We start from the raw sequence: 27,087 nt of genomic DNA, 5'->3' as shown, positions 1-27,087 counted from the left end.
TACATACTGGCTCTGACAGTTGAATACTGACAAGTGAAAACTATCATTCAAAACTACTTTGTATTTAAAAGTTAACAGTGTACCCTAAAACTCGGCCCTCTTTTCTGTTACAACTACAAAACTAGAAAACCATATGCTCAGACATCATACAGCCTTTATACTGAGTCCTTTTCAGAAATAACAGTACTTTTGGTTATCTTGGGGCCCTGGCGGCAAAGTGGTTAAGTGTTTGGCTGCTACCAAAAGGTCAACAGTTCCGATCTACCAGCTGCTGCTTGGGGAGTCAGAATCGACGCGACAACGGGTTTGGTTTTGGTTATCTTATCTGCCTATACACCCTCATTTTTGGAGTCAGACTTATAATTTCATTATTTCTCAATGTTATTAGAGACGGGAAGGATATTCACTCAAGTCACATGCTAAGGGCAGCAGAGGGCACAGCACCCATGTCACATATCTGCCACAGGCACGCTAGGGTGAAATAAAGAACGCTGCACTAGGATTAAGGACGACCAGGATCAGAGTTTTCACCTTATTACTTATCAGCTGTATGATCTTAATTAACTCAACTAATTTCCCTGAAACTTAGCTTCCTCACTTATAATTTATGAATAAAAGTAAGAGGATGGGGTACGTGTTATCCAAAGGATTTTTCAAGTTTGAGATCATGATGCTATAAACCTTAAGTATCCTAAGGCTAAACACCTTTCCCTCTAAAATTATCAGTAAGAGTCAAAGAACCATTTGCATTTTTTTTTAGTTGAAGCGTTCAAAGATCATCTACCTAATGTAATTTTCACTTTACTTTAAAAGGCTAGCAGAAACTTGGAAGCAGACTCCAGGGCTGACGGGTTTGCTTCGCCCCTTACAAAACTCAATATATAGAAACTGAAAGAACAAAACAAAAATTGATTAAACTCACCATTAATCACTTCCTGTCTTTTGATCTCACAAGGTTTTAGTTCCAGTAACACTTCTCGACTAACAAGCTGCTGCCAGTTGGGTGGATCTGTCTCTAAGTCATTTTCAAATTGTTCATCCTCACTTTGACTTTCTCTAAAGGCTATGCTGTCAAATCTAATGAAAAGAAAATGATGAATCCCATTTGAAAACATCAGGTGGACAACGGGCAAAAAGACAAGTCTTCACAGTCAGATTTCTAAAGTATGGCTTAGCACAGAGCCTGAACGACCATCATCTCCTACCAAATAGCTAACGGTTGTTATACGCACCTGAATGGATGCCTTTTGAATGACCTGTGCTCATTAAGAACTTTCTTTTATACTGTCTAACAGATTAATGTACAGGGCTGCTTTCCTTTAAAACTGGGACCTTAGGAGAAAGACAGATTTTTTTTAATGTGCATTTACTGAAAGCTACTTAAAAATTACTTACTTTCGAAAAGGCTTTGGTGTCCCATGTTCAATCGCCCTAAACAATGAAAGGTAAAGAGTCAACATGAAAACAAAACAGTGATCAAGAAATTTACGCCGAAGATACTCAAAACCGGATTAAATGGCAGTAGCTTGATAATCAGTTCTTCTGGGTAGTGTAATGATTTAATAAAATATAAATTAAAGAAAATTTCAGTGCCTATCTAATATTTACTGCCAAAAAGTGCTAGCGCTTTCCCAAAAATTACATACAGTAAAAAATCCCAGAAAGTACAGGAATAATATGCACTGCAGAAAAACTTGAAGCACTTCCCTAACCCTCTCCAAAGGCCTGGCTGAATTACCTTTCTACTTCACACTCCTCCTCCTGCACCTGGTCTAATGGAGGAGGTGGGAAATCGAAGACGGTATTAGGGGTACGAGGTGTGCCATCTGTGGAGTCTCCAGATGTTGGTGTTTCTCCAACTTGCTTTGACCCTGAAAAGTCAAAAGTCAGACATTCAAAGAGTATTAATAGTAAAGTCACTGATTCCAAAATAAAAAATTAGTCCCCAAAAGAACTTCAACTGAATCCATAGGCACATTCTTATATAAACAACCGTAGATTAGTTAAAACAAGATTTTTAATATATCAAATTCTAAAATGCACTAAAATATAAATGTAAAAATCATTTGTAATCAGTTTTTAATATATCGATATAAAACACGGCAACAACTCAAAGAGTTCAGAAGAGCTTGTGATAAGCAGCAACATTTTCCTACCCCATCCTTTTCTATCCCCAGTGCCAGCCCTTTTTCGTGGTTTCAACTTTGAATTCTTTCAGTGTTCCAACTCCAAGTAATAACCTATGTCTTTTTCTTGATTGATTATCTTTTAGGCAATATCTATTTCTTCCTCCCTGACAATCTGGTTCACTTATACTTCCCGTCTTCACTTCCTCCCATTTTGTTCCAAAGTTTAATAATTATATTATTACAATTATTAATGGTGTTATTAGTTATTACCTAAATTAAGATGATACAATCATAATCTATATTTTTGCTCCATCAAGGAGTTAGCATCTCAACTCTATCCTATACTTCATCAGTTGCTTTAAAATCCTGTCACTTTTTATTTTGCTTCATGTTTACATCATGGCTTATTTCCTTGCTGTCAAAATAATATAATTTATTAAGTCTCAAATTTTTTCATCTCCTACATCATACTATCAACTGCTTCAAATCCCCCCTTTTCTTAAAAGCTTTCCTATATTCTCGAGCTCCAGCCTGGGGCAGTGGCGACCTGCGACAACCACCATCATCCTAAAACTTTCCATCACTGCTTTCCTGGGTTGTCTCCTGGACCCATGAGATTTTCTTAATTTTTCCTCTCATTTTGCTGGAGTGTGTATCCTCAAATAATTTCCAAGCAAAAGGTGTGTTTTAATTAAGCTTTCAATCCTTGCTTCTCTAAAAATGTCTGTTCTTTCTTCATATTTGTTAGGGCAGTTTGGGTGGATACAAAGGAGCCCTGGTGGTACAATGGTTAAGCACTCGGCTGTTAACACAAAAGTTGGCAGTTCAAACCCACCAGCCACTCCTTGGGAGCAAGATGTGGCAGTCTGCTTCCTTACAGATTTATAACCTTAGAAACCCTACAGGGCGGTTCTACTCTGTCTGCTGGCATTGCTGTGAGTTGGAATTGACTCGATGGCAATAGGTTTTGTTTGTTTGTTTGTTTTGGATGGGTGGGTAGAGAGTTCTAAGTTTAAAACCAGTGTTATTCAGAAAGTTGAAGCCAGTGTGCCTTTGCATTTTAGCACCCAGTGTCATCATGAGAAGTATGATGCAGCATAATCCCTCTTCTCTTTCTCTTAGACGCTCTTAGGACTTTTTCTTTATTCCTGGCACACTGAAATTTCCAAGGACATTTTAGGTATGGGTCTTTTTTTTTTATTATTATTCATTGTAGTTGGTTCTTGGGGAGCCCCTTCAATCTAAAAACATGTATTGTTTTTCAACTCTGGTAAACTTTCTTCTATTGTGTTTTGTTAAATATGTTTCATCCATTTTCTCTGTAAAAATATAATGTAAAGAGATGGATATTGGACTTGGACCTCTGTAATGGCTATCTATATGTTTTTTTTTTTCTCTCAAATTTCTACGCCTTTAATGTTTCCAATCTACATTCTGAAATATTTCCTTGACTTTATTTTCAGGGACTTCTTTTAATTCTGGCTGTAGTAGTGGTTTGGAAGTATTGATTTCTCTAAAAAATAGCACACCCATTTTCTTCTGGTGCATAAATGATAAACAGCTCGTATCACACAATGCAGGGGTCAGAAGCTGCTGACACAGTTGTTTTGATTACAGACCTTCAATTAAATTCATCATTTTCAGCTCTACTTATTATCCATGTGCTGCGTAACTCATCCCAATTCTAAGACCAAAGTCTCTTCAGGGATCCAGTGGGCGTACTGGCTTCCATCCTGGGCCCCTTACACAGATTACGGATTCTGGCTTCCTTTTCATTCTTTCATCTATCTAACCACTCTTGTTTACTTTCTTTCTCCCAAATATTTATTGAAATCTCTTATTTGCTGGTAATGTTTTCCCTTCCTCTACTTCCTTTCACTCTGCAGTTTTTGTTTATTCCTTTAAATAAACAAAACCATTGCCTTCGAGTTGATTGCAACTCAGAACAACTCTATAGGACCAGGCAGAACTGTCCCATAGGGTTTTCAAGGAACAAGTGGCAGATTCAAACTGCCGTTAGCAGCCCACCTCTTAACCACTGCACCACCAGGGCTCCGCTCCTTTAACTACTATGTTTTTATTTCAATGAACTATGGGAGTCTTCAAATATCAATGAATATACTCAATCCAACATCTTCAAAATTCCGTATTTGACAACATTCCCAGACTTTTCTCCAAACGTCATTTTCATATCTTTCTCTTAAACAGAAACCTGTCCATCCCTACCCCTGATCCCAGAAGAGGGGAGTTACCTCTCCTGCTACAGTCCTTTCAAACAGATGCTGGCGCTTCTGTCATACACTGTGTGCTTCAGGGTGGTGAGGAAATGGATACGCTCCTTGTTCCTCAAAACTGATTTCAGACTATTACCTTGCTGCCTCTTCTTATCAAATGCCTTGCTCCACTGAGGCTCACACCCTCTGGATATTATCATGCCTCCATCTTAACAACAATCATCCACCAACACTGAGCCTTGGCTGCTGGCTCGGTCTTCCTCTCCATGCAGACAGCACACTAGGGGACATTTGCACCCACACCTATTGAATTATTCAAACCCCTGGCTCCTTGGTTCCTTGACTTCTGCATCTCCAGTAACCTCCTCTCTGCCACCTCCATGACCCATACACACAGCCTTATCCTTGATCTTGTCGTCATGAGAATCTGAACCACCTCTAAAATCACTAATACAGACAGGCATGCTCTTCTTCAACCAAAGCCACCTATTTTCCCAGCTCGCTTGTTAAGACATCCATTATAACAAGTATGAAGAAATACGGTACGATTTCTCCAATAAGCTCCTTTCCCAATTATCGGCAACAACTACTTCATAGCACTCTTTACTCTTCAAACCCCTTTGCCCTTCTTAAATCCCTACTCTCAGCAAATAACCTAGCCCTTCACATACCCTCTGCCTCCCATCTCCTTCTCAAGCCTTTCTTCTGTTGGTGATACCCTCTGTCTCCCACATTTTCAACCTCTTTCTCTCAACTGGCTCCCCCTTAGTATTAAAAAATCTAGTATCTCAGACTTTAAAAATGTCTTCCTTAGACCCCCCATGTTGCCTCCACCTACTGACCAGCCCCTCAACACTCTCTTTCCTGTTTCTTTATGGGACTTAGCACAATATGAAGCTTTTATTTGTAGGACTGTCTCCCCCTGAGACTAAGCAGCGTCATTACCGCATGCTAACATCTAATGCAAAGCTAATGCCTGATGCCTGGCAGAGAGTTTAATGAATCTTTTTTGAATGAGTGAGAACTAGAAATTATCACTCAGCATGTATTTGTCAATAGGTCCTTCGGTGGCACAAGTGGTCTGCCCTCAACTACTAACCTGAAGGTTGACAGTTGAAACCCACCCCACAGCAGCATGAAAAAAAAGGTCTGGAGATCTCCTTCCATAAAGATTACAGCCAAGAAAACCCAACAGGCTAGTTTCACTCTGCAACACATGGGGTCGCCATGAGTCAAAACCAACTCAACAGCAATGAGTTTTGCTTTTTTATATTTGTTGCTGGTTGTGGCATGTTAAGATTTTAAAACTAAATTAAACTGGGATTCAGTCTTGACTAAGTAACCTGCTACTAGATTTTCCAGTTAAGGTGTTTGTTCTAAAATCATGATACTTAGTTAAATTGAACTATAGCACTAGCTCACCCATGTCATTCTCTTTCCCTCCTTCCTGGGAAAGAGTGGTCCCTGCAGCCACAGAGGACGTGGGATTGGCAGGCAGATATCCAATATCTGGTCCTTCATTTGCTATTCCACTCTGGCGCAACTTAGCAGAGTCTTGAGTCTCAGGACTCAATGATGAGAGTGTGGATAAATGTTTAGGATGGCGCTGCTTCTGTAGTTCCATGGCTCTGCCAACTGAACAGAAAGCAATGGTTAGCGATATGGGCCGCAAAACAGTTAAACAAAGATAATAATGTAAAAGGATCTGAAAAATGCCTGGGACCTGGTAGGCCCTAGAAAAATATTAGTTGAATTATTATACAGAGTCAGAAATAGATAGATGGATAGACAGACAAATGGAGGGAGAGAGAAAAGAGGTAGAGAGAGAAAGGCAGAGAAAGGCAAAGGAGAAAGAGGAGGAGATGGAGGAAGGATGAAGAGAAAAGGAAGGGAGGAGACGAAGAGGAAGGGTTATGAGAAAAGGAGATGGGGACAACAACAGTGGGGAGAGCAGAGAGGGAATGCTCAGAGACAGAAGCAGATTCCTAAGGAGCTGAGCTCGTGTGTAAGAGTGAAGGTAAAGCCTTAAGCTCTGTGAACGCTTAGCAAGCCTCCCACCCCACTTCTGCCCGATGCCCACAGCTGTCTCATCACGATATGCCTCAGGCCATCCAGATGATTTCCCAGTCTGTTCTTTATCCCTGTTCACATCAGTCACCACAAGAGGCTAAAGTCTCTCAGGTCATCATCCTCCATAGCACTACACACCCTTACACAGCTTTGTACAGTCCTAATCTAACCCTATCTCCCCTAATTCATAAAATCCTTCTTCTGTACCCCTAGAACTCGTGGTTAGTATCTGTGAAATCCTCCATCTCCTCAACCTGCTCTCTGAAAATTTATTTCATCTTCTGTGTTTCTCAACAAGAGGCGCTACTAACATTTCAGTGAAAATTCCTCACTGTGTGGGGCATTCAGTATCACTGTTCACAACACCCACCCCAACTAAGGTGATGTTTTAAAATGTGGTACTGCCAAGGTTGAGAACCACTACCTGATCTAGTTAAGTCTCTCCCCAGTACCACCCTCCCTAATTCTCCTACAGCCCTCTTGAGTGGGCTGACCTCTCTCCATTGACCTGGGGGTGGAGGAAGATCATGAAATAAAGTACATTGGAGAGGTGGAGAGATCGCAGAAGAAATGTGGAGACAGTCAGTAATATAGGTATAAAGAGATTAAACAAAGTATGTTGGAGAGATCTATGTACACTTTTCTTAATTTAACCATCACAAATTGAATGCAAACAAAATCAGAATACATAAATTCTGCCATGAATAACTGATGTGATACTGTACTGCCATTAAAGATGTTTATGACAATTATGTTGCAACATGGGGGTACGCAGTTCAGAAATAACACTGAAAGGAAACACGGCACATTGGAAGCTCAGTGGGGTTAGATTTAAGTACACTCTTTTCCAGTAATTCATCCTAGCTGAATGAGTCTCTGATATAAAGACTGCAGGGAACAGTGCGAACGCAGCATTTTAAACTTCAACGTACTCGCACTGTTGTCATGGCGGCTTGGTCTCCTTGGGGGTCCCAGGATGCTGGTGAATCCTCTTCGCTTCCCTTTTTCTTCGCCTTCCCTATCTTTCTTCATGCTGTGCTAGAGTGGATATATACAATTAAAGATATAAGAGATGTGTAAAGAACAGATGTCTTTTTACTGCTTTCAAACACAGAAATGCAATCTAATGGTGAGTTGACAGAAACTGGTTAAATACAAATGGAAGACACACATACACACACACACACAGAGCACCCATCAGAGGTGAGTATACAGCATTGTGTATGCATCAAACTCAAGATGTCTTCTCAGATCCTTTAGAGCTGACAATTTTGGAAAATAAAAAGGTAGTTTGATAACACATTTACCAGGAACTTGTTCTAAGCAATTCACTCACATTTGACAAATGTTTACGCAGCTCAGAATGTATGAGGGTGCTTGGCTAAAAGCTGGGGTTACAGTGATGAAGACATAGACAAGGTCCTCACCCTCAATCTAGCAAACATTAAACAAAAACACAAATAATTACAAACTGTAGCAGATACTAAAAATGAAAAGTCTAAGGCAGTGAGCTGGGGACGGTACTCTGTGTAAACCACTATTTACACTTTTTGCACTGTCTAATAATTCAGTCTTAACTCTGGATTTCTCACTGGATTTTGACTTTCTTGAGAACAAGGACCATATCTTACATCTATTAGGATGTCTAACGCTAATTTGACGAATAAATAAATACAATTAAGAGAAGGAAAGCACTACAACCAAATGTAAAGAGGCACAGAGGCCCTTAGTCTCATGGGACAATTCAGTCAGTTGGCATAATATAGTTCACAAAGTTCATGTTCTGCATTCTAGGTGAGGTGAGTAGCATCTGGGGTCTTAAAAGCTTGTGAGGAGCCATTCAAGATACAACTATTAGTCCCTACTTGTCAGAAGCAAAAAGGAAAGAAGGAGACCAAAGTCTCAGAGGAGAAAGTAGTTTACAGCGCTAATAGCCTACATAAGCCACGGCCTCATCTACCCTGAGACCAAAAGAACTAGATGGTGCCCGGATACCACTATCGATCGAGTTGATCAAGGCCACAACAGATGGACCCTGATAGAATGGGAGAAAATCTGAATAGAACTCATTCTTAAGAAGTCCAGACTTTCTGGACCAGTTGAGACTAGGAGATTCTCTGAGACTATCACCCTGAGATACTCTTTAAACCTTGAACTGAAACTATATATCCCAAGGTCACCTTTTGGCGAAATGACAGATTGGCACACAAAATAAAGGATATTACCCATGAGTACGGTACTCCATTACAAAACCATCTCTTTGAGACCAAAAGGTCAACAATTACTCTAAAGGCAAAGATGAGAAGATAAGGATACAGGGAAACTAACGTACTGGAAATGGAACTACCAAAAAGCAATTAAAAAGAACATTGACACACCATGAAAAATGTAACAAATGTCACTGAATAATCTGTACAGAAATTGTAAAATGGGAACCTTACTTGCTGTGTAAACTTTCACCAAAAACACAGTAAAATATTATTTAAAAAAAAAAAAAGAAAGGAAGCACAAAGACTTGAACACTCCGTTATCATTCCGGTCTCACCTTGATTTTTGGAAGGAATCCAATCCGACCTCGCTTGTGCTCCAAATTTCGAGGTTCTTTCACTTTTACACCCAAATGCTTCATGTACATGAGAATAACATACTGCATTGTTGAACTGGAAAGGAAAGGATTAGTAAAATAAGACTTCTGAGATGGGGCGTGATTAGAATAAAGACATAAAATGACATCAAACCCAAAACTCCAACTCTGGAATTCTTGGAGTTAATTCATCAAGCAAAAAATAAGGAATTATCTATTCATTGCAGACAGGAAGGGATTCCATTCAAGAAGTCACTAGAATATGAATCAGATAAAAAACAGGCCACCAGAGGGAGACCACAGCCTATATTTTTAAGTTAAAAGAAAGAAGTCATAATTTAGGGCTGACAGGAGAAAACACGGTTTGTTTGTTTGTTTGTTTTTCTTAAAATCCCAGGATTAAACAGTTATATTACCTTTTATCTTCTTCTATGGCCTGAGCAGTCATCCTAAAAGCAAAAATGTTAAAAATGAAATATGAAAGTTTAATAAAAGAGTTGTTATTATACTCAGATACCTGAAACAATAGAACAGAGTCAAACGCCTTGGTCCCTATCCTAATGTCCCCTAGAATAAAATGCCAAAAGGGACTCTAATCCACAAAGGGACTACGTGCTTTTCATGCTCATGTCATCGAATGTACATGTTACGTAGCAAAAAAGTATTCCCAAAACCAATGAAAACATTCAACCTATTTTTGATCACCGACTAGAAATTTTAGAGTTACTCATTTAATCAACATCCAGAAAAAGAAACACAAGGACTTTACCAGAAATAAGATATCATCAGAGAGGGGGAAAAAATTCCAGCTTCTCAAGTATTGTGACAAAATAAACAGCTCCACGCATAATCTGACATTCCTTCTAAATTTGTTCAGCTCATACTTCAAGCATAATTACGTGGCATCTCAGTAGAGAGGGCGTTTCCACATATACTTCTATTACTTACAACACTTCTTCAATTTTGGCAACGATCTGTTCTGCACATGCCCGTTCCTTCTCCAAAGTTACCCGGTCCTTGTCTCGCTCTGCATCGAGTTTAGTCAGCTCACTTTCAGCCAAAGTCAGCCCCATACTACGCTTTTGCCTAAAAAGAATAGGAGAAATTTCCTCATATAACTTAAGAAAAACTATCTTCCTCTGGAGTTGGCTCATCGGACTCCCCACAGCTATGAGTTTCTAGCAACAGGCAAAATGACACAGTGTTCTACATCTGTACCCATGTCACCTAGGATGCCAGAGGAAAAAAATTCTAGAGACACTCACTCAACAGAACACACATCCTAAAGGGACACACTTAGCACAGAGCCAGTACTGAGCTCAAATTCTGAAAGCTTACGGAATAGGGACCATGGGCTCTCAGTTCTACTCTAGCCCTTTGACTCCAGATGTTCATTCTACTTTTAATATGGCGATAAAGACCGTATACGGTTTACCTGGCACTAAGGTAAGGATGGAGTCCCTGGGTTGGCTGCTTGACTACTAACTGAAAGGTTGGCTGTTCAAACCCTCCCAGAGGCATCTCAGAAGAAAGGCCTAGTGATCTGCTTCCAAAAGGTCACAGCCTTGAAAACCCTATGGAGCAGTTCTACTCTATACACACAGGGTTGGAATCAACTCGATGGCAACTGGGTTTTCTGGTTTTAAGATAAGGATTAAATGTGTAACATTTCCCGATCAAAAAAAAAAAAAAAAAAAATTTAATTCAGAATGACCTTATTAGCTTATATCTACTGCCAAGATTACCGGAAATCTTCCAAGTGCCTTTGAACTTCTGGGTGAACTCTTTCTTGCATAGTTTGGATATAATGGCGATGCAGATCCTCAGGAATAAGCTCTGGTCTTCTCTTTTCTGCAAAATGGAAAGGAAAGAAGCATTCCGTCTAAAGGTATGTTCTGTGCGTTACAGCTGGCAAGGGGTCAGCGCTATCTGGGGGAATCCGACCCGAGGGGCAGCCGAAGAGAAGTGCCTCAGCGCTTTTCACCTCTCTGATTTCAGAACTCGGGTTTCATTAACCTTAAATGTATTATAAACTTTCCTTCTCTTTCAATTCGGGTGACCAATTAGACACCACATGACACAAAAAACTGTCTTTAAAGATGAGCTACATATCTACAGAAAAGTAATTTTCCAGGATATTGGTGCTCCCAACTTACCTAGATCTATAGATATTTCATCAGGAACAGAAACTTTCAGGTGCTAAAACAAAAATGCAAACAAAAATTGAAATAGCACAAAGGGATTTTCAAGATGTATATAAGTGCTTGTATAAACTAAAAGGATATAATACGACTTGGGATACCTGTTCTTAAAAGCATACTCATACATAAACTCATTTATTGAGTTCCACTCATCCAAATTTCACAGCTTTGGAGCACAGTATTGATTAAACTTGAAAATAAACCTTCTTCCCAAGAATCATACTGTAAAGAAAATATCTACGGTCATTTCACTAGGTTACTGAACGCTTCTGCACCATATTTATTCCTAATGAATATGCTGCCTTGGGCTTTTTAGAATCATTGGTTTATATAATCAGTTATATATAATTTTAAGTCAATACAGATAAAATCTAAACAAAGCGTCTATTATCGTATGAAGATTTACTGATATATGACCATGATTTTTATTTTCTGTATTTGAGATATTCACACTACAGACCATGATACTCACAGTCATTTTTCCACATAAAGAATTGTCACATTAGTCACACGCCCAACGAGAAGGTGTTGTAGGACAGTGTTGAGTTTTTGGAGTCTTCTATCTCCAGTAATTTATTGCTGAACTAACTAAGGGGGCTATCTTATAATTTACCTCGTCTTAGCTAGGATTTTCACCATAATAACTGCAGTTTTTGGTCCCATTATCAGAAGGTGGTTTTCCCTCATCAGTTTAGAATCTGTCTTGAAAAAAATTACTCTGCATTAAGAGGAAATGTCTTAACCTCTTCGCACTTATTCTGGAGAGCAGACCCACTTAAGTCATGAGCTTCCAGAAACGAAACAATTCCTACGAGACATGAAGTTTTAAGTTTGAAAGAATCACTTCTAAGAATTAGATTTCTCTTATTCATTTAAAGAACAACAAAATGGGTTTCAAAGCTTCCTCTTTAACTGAGACTGCCACGCGGTTGCACAAATCAACTTTCTTAAAAACACATCTAGCGGAAGTGCACAAAGTAGACAAAAGTTCATTTGTGTATGTGGGTGTTTATATAAAATAAATATCACTTGTAGCACTAAAAGAATGTGAAAATTATATAACTAGAGTTCTGATTTCACTTTGATGATATATAGCTCATGAGTAGCAAAACATAAAGTTTTAACTTAGCTTGGAGCTCCCTTTAAGAAATGTGAGATTCAAATATACTTGAATATATTGTCATTTCTTCATGGGAGCAAATTATTTTAATAAAAATAATGCATAATAGTTTAAATAATGGCAGCACATCAGAACTGTAATTCATTCAACAAATATTTAAGTGCCCACTACATGCCAGGATCTGTTCAACGTTGGGGACACAGCAGTGAACAGACAGAAATATCTGCCTTAATGGAATTAACACCCAGGGCAGAAGAGGAGGAATATAGGCAAAAATAAATACATAATTTCTATGGACAGAAATAAAGCAGGAAAAGTACCAGAAAATGAAAGGAGTGAAATCTGAGGAGGTTGGTCAGGGATGGCCTCATTGGGAAGGTAACTGTATTTAGCAGTGTGAAGGTATGCAGACGACTTTGTAAAGGAATGCAAAGAAAATGGGGCCAACCAGGAGAGATTGGTGGAGCCGAAGTGTATTTGTGCATGTTTGTTTTAAGATAGGAGAAACAACGATATGTGAATGATTCAGCTGAAAACAAAACACAGCTGATGCAGGAGAAAGAGGAAATAATTGCTAGAGTGAAGTCTCTGAGTAGGTGTGAGGAAACAGAAACCAGTGCACACGGGGAAGAGTTGACTTCAGGCAAGACCACGGACAATCCATTCATGCCACCAAGGGCAGAGTATATGGTCTGAGAGAGTGAGGAGATGAAGGCAGTAGGTGTTCTCTTCTACATGCTTTAAATTTCTCAGAGAAATAGCAAGGTCATCAGCTGAGAGAAGAAGAGAGGAAGTGACAGAGGTTTCAGAAGACAGAAGGTACATAGCAGTCATGTAAGAGAACTGCAAAAGTGGAAGGACTAGGAAGTGCACCAGGAAGCAGCAAGGGCTAACTGCTATTTACCCTGTAACAAGGCTAATAATAAAACTAACTAGAGTTTAAAAACTTTGCTAAGATTTCTATTGGTAAAACACTATTACTGTTTGTTTCACTGTTAAGATCTTTTTCATCACCTTTTACTTAAATTTGTGCCTCCAAACTTCACAGAGGGCAGCCACAGTTCAATTATGCAAGTATTATCCCCTGCATCCTAATATATAAACATATATCATACTTGACATCTTCTTCACTCCCTCACTCTAATTAAGCACATGTATAAACCCCAATACACATATATACACCTACTGTGAGAATTCACATGCCTACAACTGATTTAGAAAGGATAAAAAAATAAGTCAAGAGTAGTCAATAATTGAATATAGGGGTGAAGCTATGGGACCCAATTATTTTTTAAGGAGAGACTATCAAACACAACATCCAATGCACAAGAACCAGAAAACGAAATAGGTAACTGGGACCTCATAAAAATTAAATACTTACATTCATCAATGGACTTTATCAAAACAGTAAAAACAGCAATCAATAATTGAGATGTAATACAGATGTCAGAAAATACAATAAAGTCCAAAAACACAAGGATGGAAGGTTAGAAGCAGGAGGCCAATAATTCAATGTACTAAAGCAAAGATTATAACTTTAATTTGACAACTTACTGCAGATCGATCCAGGAAGAACTGATGAAACTCAAGGAAGACTCGACGAGTCTCCTTGGAATTGGTCTGTTTATACAGGTCTGAATAGAGATAACAGAGCTGCCGCAGAGAAAGTAATAGAAAAGTTAAAGTTAGAAATCACAAAAAAATGTAATCTGCTACATCACTGGGTAGGAATATTTGGAATAGGTAGGTCACCATAACCAATGTACTTGTGAGCATGTAACCAAGTCTTTAAAAAAAATTAATAACATTTTAATTATCTTTTACTTTATGTATATAACTGGAAGACTGAAAAAAGGCTCACTTCTCACGCAAATGTGAAATGCATAATGGTATATAAATCAATATAAGAACTCTGAATTGGCTAAATCATAAAACATATTACCAATGTTGCAGGGTCAAACTGTGAAACCACATGGTGTAAGAAAACAGCCAAATGAGCAGGACGAGATTTTAGCAGTTCAATGCTCTGGAAACAGCTGCACTGTCCATTGATCTAGAAAAAGAAATCATTGAACATCAATAACTTCAACACACAAATCAAAAATGCACTGTAGGCTCAACTTCACCTAACTGTCCAAATTCTACTCTGACCTACCCTAATTATTTTACGCTTTAAATCAGACAGAAAGGATTAAGTTAGATATTACGAAAATTCAATATTTTAAAAAATTCACTAGAATTTATTAGCAACATAGGCTATGGACTCTCTTCCTCTCAACATGCAACATCTCTCGGGGAGAGATGGGAAAAAAGACCGTCTGCAGAAAATGGAAATTGAGGAGATGATTTTCAGGAGCTTCAATATTTATAAATTGATTTTTTTTATCGGGTACTACTCTGACATATACGGGGTCATGATGGGTTGGAATCAATTCTATGGCAACTTTTTTTTTTTCCTCACCATTCAAATATCAGTATATTAAAAATAGTTTAAAAACATTTCTAAAAAGACAATGGAAGGCCTTTTGCCTAACAATGAAATAGCTCTTCCCTTTACTTTTGGACTAATCACAGAAATGGTGGTAGGAAACAGAATTGTATGATTTTAAGTAGGGAACTCCTAGAATACTTGTATATTCCCTAAATACAATGAACACAGAAAACAGTAAGAGTGTAGGTAAACTAGCATCACAATTTCCATATAGTTTTTCATCTTCACAAAAATAGAGAACAAAGTTCATCTAAGAGAACAGACAAGAATCCTTCACTTTCCCATGGGGGGAGTTTGTAAATAACTATTGATTGCTCCATGATCTAACTCTTAAAAACCTCCCCCAAAAGAAAACTTCAGACCCAGATGGTTTTATTGAAGAATTTTACCAAATAAATTTAAGCAACAAATAATACCAATTTTATACAATCTCTTCCAGAAAACAGAAAAGGAGGGAACACATTCTATAATGCCAGAATTACCCAAATACCAAAAAACAAGCAGTGACATCACAGAAGAGACACCACATAGAAAGAAACTACAGACCAATATTCCTCAGCAGAATATTACCAAATTGAATCCAGCAATACATAACAATAAAACATCATGACCAATTGTGGTTCGCTCCAGGAATAAAAAGTTGGTTCCATATTCAAATGGAGTTCCTGGGTGGTGCAAATAATCAACATGCTCAGCTGTTAACTGTAAGGTTGGAGGTTTGAGTCTACCCAGAGGCACCTTGGAAGAAAGGTTTAGCAATCTTACTTCTGAAAAATATGCCATTCAAAACCCTACGGAGCACTACTCTGACATATACGGGGTCACCATGGGTTGGAATCAACTCAATGGCAACTTTTTTTTTTCCCTCAACATTCAAATATCAATGTAATTTACTATATTAACAGACTAAATAAGAAAACTCATACGATTATCTCAATAAAAAAAAAATAGATTCAGAAAAATCATTTAACAAAATTCAACATCCATTCATGATAAAAAAAAAAAAACTCTTGGCAAACTAGGAACAAAAGGAAACTTCCTTAACCTAATAAAGGCATTGACAAAAAACTACAGCTAACATCAGACTGGTGAAGAGACTGAGTGCTTTCTCCCTGAGACCAGGAATAAGGCAGGGATGTCCTGTCTCATCACTCCGATTCAACCTCATAGTGGAAGGTCTAGCCACAGCACTAGGGCAAGAGCCAGAAATAAGAGATACACAGATTGAAATATATTTGTCTATGTAGAAAACCCCGAAGAATTTACAAGAAAAAAAAAAAAAAACTCCTAGAAGTAACAGGAGAGTTTAAGCAATATTGCAGGACACAAGATCAACAATCAAGCTGATCGTATTCCTATACATATGCCATTGATAAACAACTGGAAGAATTTGAAATAAAAAAATACCATTTATAATAAAGCCAACAGTATTCCTATACATAAACCATCAACGAACAATTGCAATTTGAAATAAACAAACAAAAAATACCATTTATAATAATACCCACCAAAAACCGAAGTACTTAGGTATAAGTCAGTGACCTAACTCTCATCAGTTTTAAAATCCAAGTCATTCCTATCGGTGAAAGCTGAAATAAGCAATTAACTTAAGGGACTACCAGCTCTGATATTTAGCTTTCAGCCCTTACAAAGTTATTTCAAGCTCCAGAAAGTGTTAAGTTTTGCAGTAAATCAGACATCTCATAAAATTAATAACTTATTTTTTAGAAAAAATGTCATCACCTGTTCATGTTCAGTGCCAAAATCATCATCCTCTGCCCCAATAATATGAGGTGTTATACGGGTTGAAGGACTCCCGATAAGTGACTGAGTATCCTGGTAGCGTTCAGAGAAAAGGAACAGAAAAATTATCCGATGGTCAAATTTCAAAGAAGGAATAAAGCCAAACTGATACTAAAAAAAGACATGATTCACTTAACTTTTAAAATTATTAAAGCCTTGGGGTTATCTTCTTATTTATGTTTCAAGGTACTTTATTTACAAGGAGTCCCTGAGTGGCATAAAAGGTTAAGGGATCCACTACTAGCCAAGTGACTGGCATTCTGAACCCACCCAGAGGCCCCTCAGAAGACAGCCTGGTTATCTGTTTCCAAAAGGTCACAGCCTTGAAAACCCTATGGAGCAATTCTATTCCGCACATGTGGGGTCACCATGAGTCAGAATCAACTTGAAGGCAACTAAAAACAACTTTATTTTCAAAGTAGTAGTTCTCAAATTTTCAAGGCCATGAATCCTTTCAGCACAAAAAACCGCCATAATAGTACTAATTGCTTTTCATGGGAAAAAACATGTCCTCTGGGAACAGCAAATACCCTTTACCCACTCACTATACTGTTATTGTTGTTGTTGTTGTTGTTGTTGTTGTTAGGTACCATCGAGTCGGTTCCGACTCACAGCAACCCTATGTACCACAGAACGAAACACTGCCCGGTCCTGCACCATCCTCACAATTGTTATGCGTAAGTTCACTGTTGCAGCCACTGTGTCAATCCATCTCACTGAGGGTCTTCCTCTTTTCTACTGACTCTGTACTTTACCAAGCATGATATCCTTCTCCAGGGACTGATCCCTCCTGACAACATGTTCAAAGTAAGACACAGTCTTGCCATCCTTGCTTTCAAGGAGCATTCTGGTTGTACTTCTTCCAGGACAGATTTGTTCATTCTTCTGGCAGCCAATGGCATATTCAATATTCTTCACCAACACCACAATTCAAAGAAATCAATTCTTCTTCAGCCTTCCTTATTCATTTTCCAGCTCACTCATTACCCTCTCATTATAGCATTGGTTATCTGATTCTAATCACTTTCTGAATACTTCACTTATTAATTCACACATACCTACACCTTGTTACAGAAAAAACTGAAGTTGATTTACATAAACAGTTACAATATAAAAAAGTTAAATTAAAAAGAAAGTGAATGTGGACAACAGGACAAAAGGAAAATGATAGCAGAGATGATAAGACAATGTTAGCAGAAAGGTTAATACACCTCAGAAGTACTACCAAAAGATTTCCATTAATGTCACATAATTTAAAGTCATTGCTGAATCCTACTACTATTTTTCATTTTTAATTCACTGTCATGAGTGTATAATGCAAGGTTTCTCAGCTTTGGCATGTGGACATTTTGGGCCAGGTAAAAAAAAAAAAAATTTTTTTTTTTTTTTTTTTTTTTTTTAAATTTTTGTTGTGGGGGTTGTCTTGTGCATTGTAAGATATTTAGCAACATCCCTGGCCTATACCCATCCATTAGATGCCACTAGCAGGCCCCCAGTTATGACAACCAAAAATGTTCCCAGACATTGCCAAATGTTTCCTGGGGGGCAAAATTACTCCCAGTTGAAAATCACTGGCATAATGCAATAAGATTTTCCAAGGAATCACACAAACACTGCTATAGAAACAGAGATAGCAAAACGGCAGCAAGAAATTGCAGGTCAGCAGATAGCATCCCCATGCAACAGCTCTCCACTTATCAACTGACTTTACTAAGTTGGATTCAATGTGGTCAAAGGCAGTGTAGAGCCATCAATGTGCAATATAAAAAACACGGGTTGTCTGAAAATCACAAGTACCAAAATAAAAAAGACCATATACCATTAAGAGAAATAAGAATTTGGGGAGAAAAAGGAAATGAAGAAATAAGTTTGGTTCAAATATGACAGCAGTTAAACATGTAGGACCTGGAGGTCAGCAAAAAGGGTAGGGCCAGAAATAAAGATCAGCATAGTTGTTATAGTTGAAACTATAAGCAGATTCACAAGTTATAAACGGAGTGAATAATACGTAGCTGTTGCTTTTTCCTCCTTAAGTATGTTGCAACAGTGTGCACTTGCATCTCTGAAACTTGATTCTGTCTTTTTTACTATTTTTTTTTACCCCCAGAGCTTTAATAATTAAAAAAAAAAATCAGGTAGAACAACAGGAATTTTTTAAGAGCAGCAGTCAGACAACTTTTGATTTTATATTTGATTAGATGTATCTTGGTTTTTAATAGTCCTTTTGTTGCTAATTAATAATCTGTGCATCGCAAAATACTTTAAAATTTTTTACTAAAAAGATTTGAACAAGCCTAATTAAAAAATAAAATCAGAACACTAAAAGCATTCAACTAAGAATATGCAAAATTATCAGGCACGTCTATTATCACTTAAGTACCAGGACAGCTAAAGAAAGCACTGAACCAAAAAAAAAAAAAACCAAACCCAGTGTCGTCGAGTCAATTCCGACTCATAGTGACCCTACAGGACAGAGTAGAACTATAGAGTAGAACTGCCCCATAGAGTTTCCAAGGAGCGCCTGGCAGATTTGAACTGCCGACCCTTTGGTTAGCAGCCGTAGCACTTAACCACTACGCCACTGGGGTTTCCAAAGAAAGCACTAGCACAGTATGTATTCCATACTCACGGTGTCCGGAATGACTTCGCTTTTGTCTGGGCTTTCTTCTAGATAAATCCTCTCTTTCAGGCCACTCCTGGGGCTCTAAGGCAAAAACGACATTCAATTAATTTCAACTGGCTCACCAAAAAGGAATAAGGAAAAAAAATCGTGAAAGAATGATGTTCTGAATTTCATGTTTGTCTCTGGGGCTACTAAATATCTTTCATGTAATACCTGGCTCTGCTACTTTCTTCCTGGCTTTGGGCAAGTCACTTATTCTCTCAACTTTTTAATTTCACATCAATAAAACAATATAGAACCCAAGGCACAATTTAAAACTTTAACAAGATAGAACCAAGAGAACAGTTTAACCTAATCTCCAAACCTGGAGGCTAGATTTCTACCAAATCACTCTAACTGAATATATCATACAGCTCAAACTTACTACATCAAAATCAAACTCTAGCCACTGCCTTTAATCCCTTCCTCAAACCGTTCTTTCTAAGTTAAAAGCATTTTGTCCTATTTACAGAAATGAAATTAAACTTCTGTTTTCTGTTACTACCTCATGTGAAAACGGGTAGGTAGATTTTCATAAAATTTACGGGTATGTTTGGGATGATCTAATATAAAATATAGACTATGTAACATGCAGAAAGTTCACTTTGGAGGAATAGAAACACCTCAGAGCATCAGGAGTCATCCTTCAGAGCAGCTGGAAATGAGAAACAAGAGACTTGTATAAGAATGCCAATACAGAAGACACATGCTACCTATATGTGTACCAAGAGACCACAGACAGAGAAAACAGGAGTTTCAAATACAAGCCCCACCTTGGAGAAATGGATGACTCTGGGTCTCAGAAATAAGACATAAAAAATAAGACTAAAATCCTGTCACAACAAAAAAGCAAGGAAGCTATCAAAGACACTGGGGGATCTCGTCAAAAGAACACAGATGACAAAATGAAGGGACTCGCAACCAGTCAAAAAGGGACAATCTGAATGTCAAAAGGAATAATGACTGTAATGTACTGAAATACAACAAGCAAATATGTTAAAATCTGAGTTAAACACATACACACAAACACATACACGCCCCTGATTTGTCACCTGGGGAGTTTGTTAGGGGATTGACTCTTCTCAAAACAAACACATGAAGGGAAAGAATTCAGTATCTTGTATTCCTGTGTAAGCTGTATTTTAGTGTAACCCAGCAGCTAATTGGAAACCCTCGTGGTATAGTGGTTAACCATTACCGCTGCTAACCAAAAGGTCAGCAGTTCAAATCCACCAGGTAGTCCTTGGAAACTCTATAGGGGCAGTTCTACTCTGTCCTATAGGGTCGCTATGAGTCGGAATTGACTTGACAGCAATAGGTAACAGTAACAGCTAATGAGGGAAAATTTTCCTCTATAAAATAATTCCATCTAATAAATGCATAAAAAATTGACAAAATTATAATATCATCATCTTGAAACCCCCAATTTAATAATGGACCTAGGCATTTTGATCATTAATGGCAAGTAAAAACATTACAGGAAAGCCTGATGGGGCACTGCAGCGACATAATGAAGGAATTGTGCTGACATAGCCTGAACACGTTAAAGAAACAACCAGACAACCAGACGTTCACCTCCTAATAGGATGAAGTATGAAGTACACAGTACCATCTACGAATAGTTCTTGCCAAAGAACAACAGCAGCCACCACTGCCAAACTTTAATTTGATCAAGACTCCAGCTCTAACTATCAGTTTTCAGGAAATATAGACAGAAAAATATGCGAAGCACCATGAAAACACAATTAGAATGTGGGTTATTCTATTGGACACGAACCAGTTTCTTTAACACAAAAATAGCAAGGAAAAAAAAAAAAAAAGAACAAGGGTGGAAGTATTATAAATTAAAATGACTCCTCAACAAAGTTAAAGTGAAAAACTTGAATGAATTCTAATTCAAATAAACCAACTGTAAAAACTTCATTGTAAGACAATTGGGGTAATCAAAGTGGATGATATTAAAGAAACATTAATTGCTAAGGTTTGATAATGATATTGGATTACTTATTATATTATCTATCATTATACTGGAAACCCTGGTGGCGTAGTGGTTCAGTGCTATGGCTGCTAACCAAAGTGTCGGCAGTTCAAATCTGCCAGGCGCTCCTTGGAAACTCTATGGGGCAGTTCTACTCTGTCCTATAGGGTCACTACGAGTCGGAATCGACTCACTGGCACTGGGTTTTTGGTTTCTATTATTGTACTATTGTATATTATTAATTATATTACTTGATAATGATGTTTTTAAAACCCTTTTTATCTCCTAGAGATGCATACCGGTAAAATAATACCTAGGGTTTACTTTAAAATAGCCCCGTGTTTGGCAGTGTGGGGAACGGGGGATGCAGACAAAGCAAGTCTGTGCAGGCGTTGGTGACTGCTGAAGCTGGGTAATCAGGTACATGACTGAGGATCACTATCCATTCTCTCTACTTCTGAATATGTTTGCAAATTTCCCAAAATACACGTTTTCTTTTTAAAAATATCAGCCACAAATTGCAAATCAGAGTGGCAGACACGCGGAATGTTAGATGATGATCTGTGACCAGTTTGCTTCTCTGATGAGAACTGGGCATGTGGACACTCTTAAAGGCCTTCTCCAAAGTAAGCAAGAGCAGGGATCTTTCTTCTCTTTTTTTTTAAATGATAAATGATTAGCAGAAACTCCACCAGGAGATTATATTGTAAATATGAGTAGGAAAAAAAAAAGTGTTGACTCAAAAGGTAAGAAAACGGATTCCTATAAACTTAATATAGTACAATTGAAATAAACATGGAAATCTATAAGCTAAAAGAAGCAAATTTTTAGCCTCAAATGGACATTTGTAAGAATTAAACCAGTTTGTTATATGTTCAGTAGATATCCTAGTTTGGGCTTTATCATCTCTCCTGGATTTCTACAATTTTAGTTTCTTCATTTGGCCTCAGTTTCCTCATCTCTGAAGGGGTGATACTGCTTCGTCACATTTAATTTTGGGATATTATGAGAGTTAAATAAGAATATCTGTAAAGTATGATGTACATTCTCTAACTAAAAGTAAGTAATCAGCAAATGGTAACTAGTAGCCATTCTACACACTTGTTAGCATCTGTTAAGCCAAACATTCTTCTTTTCTTACAGATCTCCCTCCCTGTCTCTTGACCCTAATTCATTTTCCATACTGACATGTTTTTGATATATACAGGCCTGACTGTCCCTCTCCTCTGCATGCAAGATAAAGACTAAACCCTTTACTTATTCTCTCATTTGTTCATTTTGTTGTTAATTTTTATTAAACGCTAATTATATGAAAAAAAAAAACCCAAACCTGTTGCTGTTATGTCGATCCCAACTCTCGGTGGACCGTATAGGACAGAATAGAAATTTCCCCATAGGGTTTCCAAGGAGTGGCTAGTGGATTCAAACTGCGGACCTTTTGGTTAGCAGCTGAGCTCTTATTTACATGTCAAGCAGTCTTAATTCACAGGAATGCCCATTTCTACACTCACCAGTTCACTCTTTATATTATAAAGGTATCTTTCTAAGACACAGACTTGATTGTAATATTCCTTACAATTCAACATAGAATTCAAACTTCTAATTCAGATCACTTGTTCTGAATTCATATAATCTGCCAAGCTTTGGAAACAGAAGGCTGAACAGACAGTCGAATCCATTAGCCACTCCTTGGAAACCCGATGGGGCAGTTCTACTCTGTCCTATAGGGTCACTATGAGTTGGAATCAACTCAAAGGCAACAGGTTTGGGTTTTTTGTTGTTTTTTGTTTTTTGGTGCTCTCATGGAATTTCCCATCTAACCGTAGACAAGCCATGAGCACACAGAGGAGAGGCAGTCCTAAGTCACAAAGATGGGTTCCTGAAAGCACTCCTGTTACTACAAGCTGAACCCCTGTATGACTTGGCCTCAAAACTTTGCTTCTAAGATAATCCTAGCCATTTCATCCATAACCCAAATATACCAGGCTGTCCTAAAGTTTTCACTATTTCCCCAAAATGTTACATGTTTCCACATCTCAGTGACTTTGTGTATATTTAGGGTATTAGTACTTTGGAGCTAGGTGAAGGAAGACCACTAATTGCCTGGGTAAGTCTGGCAACTTCGTTAACTCCCGTTCGCCTCTGTTTTTGTTTTGTTTTCTTTTGCAAAGTTATGTTAACAATAGTGCTACTTCATTAGGTTGTTTTGAAAATTAACTAAGATAAGGAATGTAAAACATTTATCATAGTTATGGCAATAACTGTTAGCTATTATGTTAGCTATTATGAATTTTTTTCTTAAGTCGAAACTGAAATTTTCCATGAAAATCTTTAGCCTACCCAATCACAATTTTTTTTTTTTTAATTTTCCTTGCATGAGGAACTGAGTCATTGGGCCTAAACCTCAAAAGTTGGCCTGAATGATGCCTGAGACTAGTGGCTTTCAAATTTTTTTACCACGACCATTCAAAGAGATAGATTTTACATTGTTACCCAGTACACACATACATGTAAACAGATACACACGTCTGTGTACGTGTGAAATCAACAAAAGTCACGAAAAAATAACATTTTCCTCTTGTATACGCAAAGCACTCGTATTTCCTATCCTATTCCTCTTTCAGCCTTTTTGCTGGTCCCAACTCACTAAACTGATTTTCATGACCCGGTGGCTCAGACTACTTCCCCCATTATTTAAAGAGGTTCATCCATTTTCCAGTCGTCATTGCTACCACTGCACACTACTTAAAAGTACTGCTGAGGAAACAACACTGAGCTCAGCTTTTAATTACTCCTACGACAATGGCGCTTCATCATAGTCAACTTAAAATATTTCATTATCACCTTCTGACAAATACCCATGTTCAGTTGGCAGTTTCTGGGTTAATCAAGAAAGATTTGTTACTAAACATGGGTTATTAACTGAAGCCTATCTAATTTTTTTTTTTTTATAGGACTAGGGCTTTTCCTCTTGGTAATGACAAAGTGTCCCATGATTCAAGACTGAGTCACTCTGACCACAAATGGAATATTAACGTGCTCTTAAAGATATCAACACTTGGCCTCTCGGTTCAGTAGAATCACTGACGTTATTAACTTCTCTACCCACAAACAAGATGCCTGCTGGGAAATTCCAGCCCCTCAAAAGAAACAACATTTGGCAATGGGTATCCAAGGGAAAAAGTGAACTCTGGAATTAAAAGCTCATATACATAGTGTCCAGAATTTCTGCTCATCAAATTGCTATGTTAAAGATGAACTGCATGCAAAAGAAAAAAAAAAAGTAATAGGATAACACTTTAATCTGCATAACTTAAAATCAAATTTAGAAAGGGGCTGTGAGAGAGAAGACAAGAAGACAAAGATCAAGAACACTTCATGCTTACATCTGCATTGTCACTACTGGGCCGAGAACCATCGCCACTGCTGGAGTCAAGTCTGCCTAGTCCATCACCAGGATCTGCTTCCACGTCACTGACCGTTACTGCATCACATAAAGGCTTGGAGGGTGTAAATACAGCTCCATCCTACAACAGGTTAAAGAAAAAACAAACAACTTTCACTACAAACCACACATAGAAACTGACCTGCATTACAACCTAAATGGAGATTGTTAAAAGTTGGACACTCCGGTGTGATCAAGAATGCTTAAAGCTTTAAAAGTAAAAAGCGTAACTACAAATTCTAAAACGGCATGACCTCAAAGACAAAAAAAGTGACATCTGAATAAAGGAAATACAAGGTGAAACTTTGAAATAGAGCAAAAAGATAAAATTGTTTATCGACTTATATAATTCATATTTCCTGCCTATTAGTCTTTACCCCTTAAGATTAAGATTATTATGCAGTACTTCTGGTTACGTCCCTTCCATTAACTCAGAATTTCAAGAAGTTGCCAATTTGGGGACACAATGCTATACCATAAATTATCGTAAGCTTTTAGATCAGGAACCACATTTTTCATATTTGAACAGACTAACAATGTTGTCTTTGTTCAACTGTCCACATAACTGAAGCATAATACTCCAACTGGATAGTGAAACTACAAATTATGGAAAAATTAATGAATAACATGTAATGAAAAGTACACCAAACCAGGAAGTCAGGAGAATTTATAAACTATGTGGCCTTAAATAAGTCATTTAACTAATCTAGGCCCTAGTTTTCTCAACTGTAACATGATTTTTCAGCTTTAAAGTGATCGGATTAGGCTGATGATGGTTTAAAAAAAAAAAATCCTTTTAGTTTTCTATCAGTCTGTGGCTTTCACATACGGATCTAACCCAGCAACAGTGACAAAACAGCTTTTATCCATTTAAAATGGTGTAGGCAACTGGATCATTTAGCTTTAAGATGAGGTATGAGGAGCTTATAATTAAAGTTTCTTTTCATAGGTCAAATATCAGTATTATAGAAGATAAATTTGGTTGACATACAAATGCTGAGCTTTCCTTTTCTAACGAGACCGTTACCTCGGTAAGTTACACCCATGCAGCAAATGCTGTTTACAAGTACAGTAAAAACATAGTCATTCAGAATATGAACATGCTTTGAAATCATCAGACTGAGTTTGAGCTACATAATCTTAAACAAGTTATTTAATCTAAGTTTCAAAACGTTTAACATAAAACGGGGGAAAAGCAGAAATTAAAATCAGAGGGTTCTTGTGAAGATTAAATAAGAGAATGCCTGTCATTTTGTAAAATATTAAGTCCCTACTTAAAAATGTATCGATTGCTATTCTGTTTCAAAATGGCAGAATGAACCACAAAAAAGTTCACAGGTCTATGTACATACTTTTTAGTAGTCTGTCACATCAAAGCAAAAGCACTCAATTGTTTTTTACATTTTTATGGAACAAAGAAACATGCTATCATGGCCAAGCAAACAATCAGAAGCCCACATTTCTTTTCATCATTATTTCTGTTACATCCTCTACAGGACATCCTGTTGTCCCATGCTATAAAAAATAACTTTTCTTAAAGGCAACTGAAACATTCTCTGGCACATTCCCAGAAGAAAATTCTCCTGCAAAATGTCGGGTAGCACTTTTAATAGTGATGCTACCTGAGCAGAGCCTGTGGCTTTGGATAACTGCTCTTGCAGCTGGGGAATGTGCTTCTTGGCCTCTTGGATCTCTTTTAGCAATCTTTGGACAGGTGTCCGGTTGTAATCTTCCTGCAATGACTGAAAAGTTAGAAAAATATTTTGAGAATTAATTACTTATATCAACAAAACATAGAAAAATCCATGCTATAAGCATACAAAGCATCCATTCCACAAAACAGATGACAGCATTTTCCCCCTTTTGACCAGGATTCTTCTACAGAATCTCTGATCAAAATCGTCAGTCAACAGTAGCCAGGTACCATCCATAAGGCAAAGTACGCAGTCGTTCATGGAGGCAGTCAGCCACACATTCCATATCCTTCTCCTATTCCTGACTCTCCTCCTTCCTCTGTTGCTCCAGGTGAATAGAGACCAATTATTGTGCCTTAGATGGTCTCTTGCAAGCTTTTAACACCCCAGGCACTACGCAAGGAACTAGGAGGTAGAATAGAAGCACTAAACACATTATTAGGCCAGTTAACTGGGATGTCCCATAAAACCATGACAGTAAACCTCCAAACCAAGGAAACAAATCCTCTGAGGTGTTTGGTTGTACATAAGCAGCTTCAGCTGCTACTCCTTTTTTTCTTTTTCTTGTCATTGTTGTAAAAATGTCTATCACACAACTTTTTCCAGTTCAACTTTGTATAGGTGTACAACTTATTGACGGCAATTGTAATAATTCCCTGTACAACTCTACCCTTAA

General features: G+C 37.8%; 1 protein-coding gene across 2 annotated transcripts in view; it reads right to left on the bottom strand.

Moving 5' to 3' along the window:
- Nucleotides 1–27,087, bottom strand: part of ARHGEF12 (Rho guanine nucleotide exchange factor 12) — a 169,894-nt gene that overhangs the window by 29,858 nt on the left and 112,949 nt on the right. For both annotated transcript variants that reach the window (XM_049857588.1, XM_049857589.1), the window contains 16 exons: nt 26,340–26,459; nt 24,659–24,799; nt 19,262–19,336; nt 16,573–16,665; nt 14,281–14,391; nt 13,893–13,991; nt 11,174–11,216; nt 10,763–10,868; nt 9,966–10,103; nt 9,434–9,466; nt 8,979–9,093; nt 7,366–7,471; nt 5,786–5,998; nt 1,739–1,871; nt 1,396–1,431; nt 923–1,077 (listed from right to left, as the gene is read on the bottom strand). In XM_049857588.1, coding sequence (XP_049713545.1) covers nt 923–1,077; nt 1,396–1,431; nt 1,739–1,871; nt 5,786–5,998; nt 7,366–7,471; nt 8,979–9,093; nt 9,434–9,466; nt 9,966–10,103; nt 10,763–10,868; nt 11,174–11,216; nt 13,893–13,991; nt 14,281–14,391; nt 16,573–16,665; nt 19,262–19,336; nt 24,659–24,799; nt 26,340–26,459 — 1,717 coding nt within the window. The remainder of the gene's footprint in view (nt 1–922; nt 1,078–1,395; nt 1,432–1,738; nt 1,872–5,785; nt 5,999–7,365; nt 7,472–8,978; nt 9,094–9,433; nt 9,467–9,965; nt 10,104–10,762; nt 10,869–11,173; nt 11,217–13,892; nt 13,992–14,280; nt 14,392–16,572; nt 16,666–19,261; nt 19,337–24,658; nt 24,800–26,339; nt 26,460–27,087) is intronic.

The sequence above is a fragment of the Elephas maximus genome, chromosome 17 (genome assembly GCF_024166365.1).
Source record: "Elephas maximus indicus isolate mEleMax1 chromosome 17, mEleMax1 primary haplotype, whole genome shotgun sequence".
Lineage (NCBI taxonomy): Eukaryota > Metazoa > Chordata > Mammalia > Proboscidea > Elephantidae > Elephas > Elephas maximus.
This window is presented reverse-complemented; position numbering and strand designations above follow the sequence as displayed.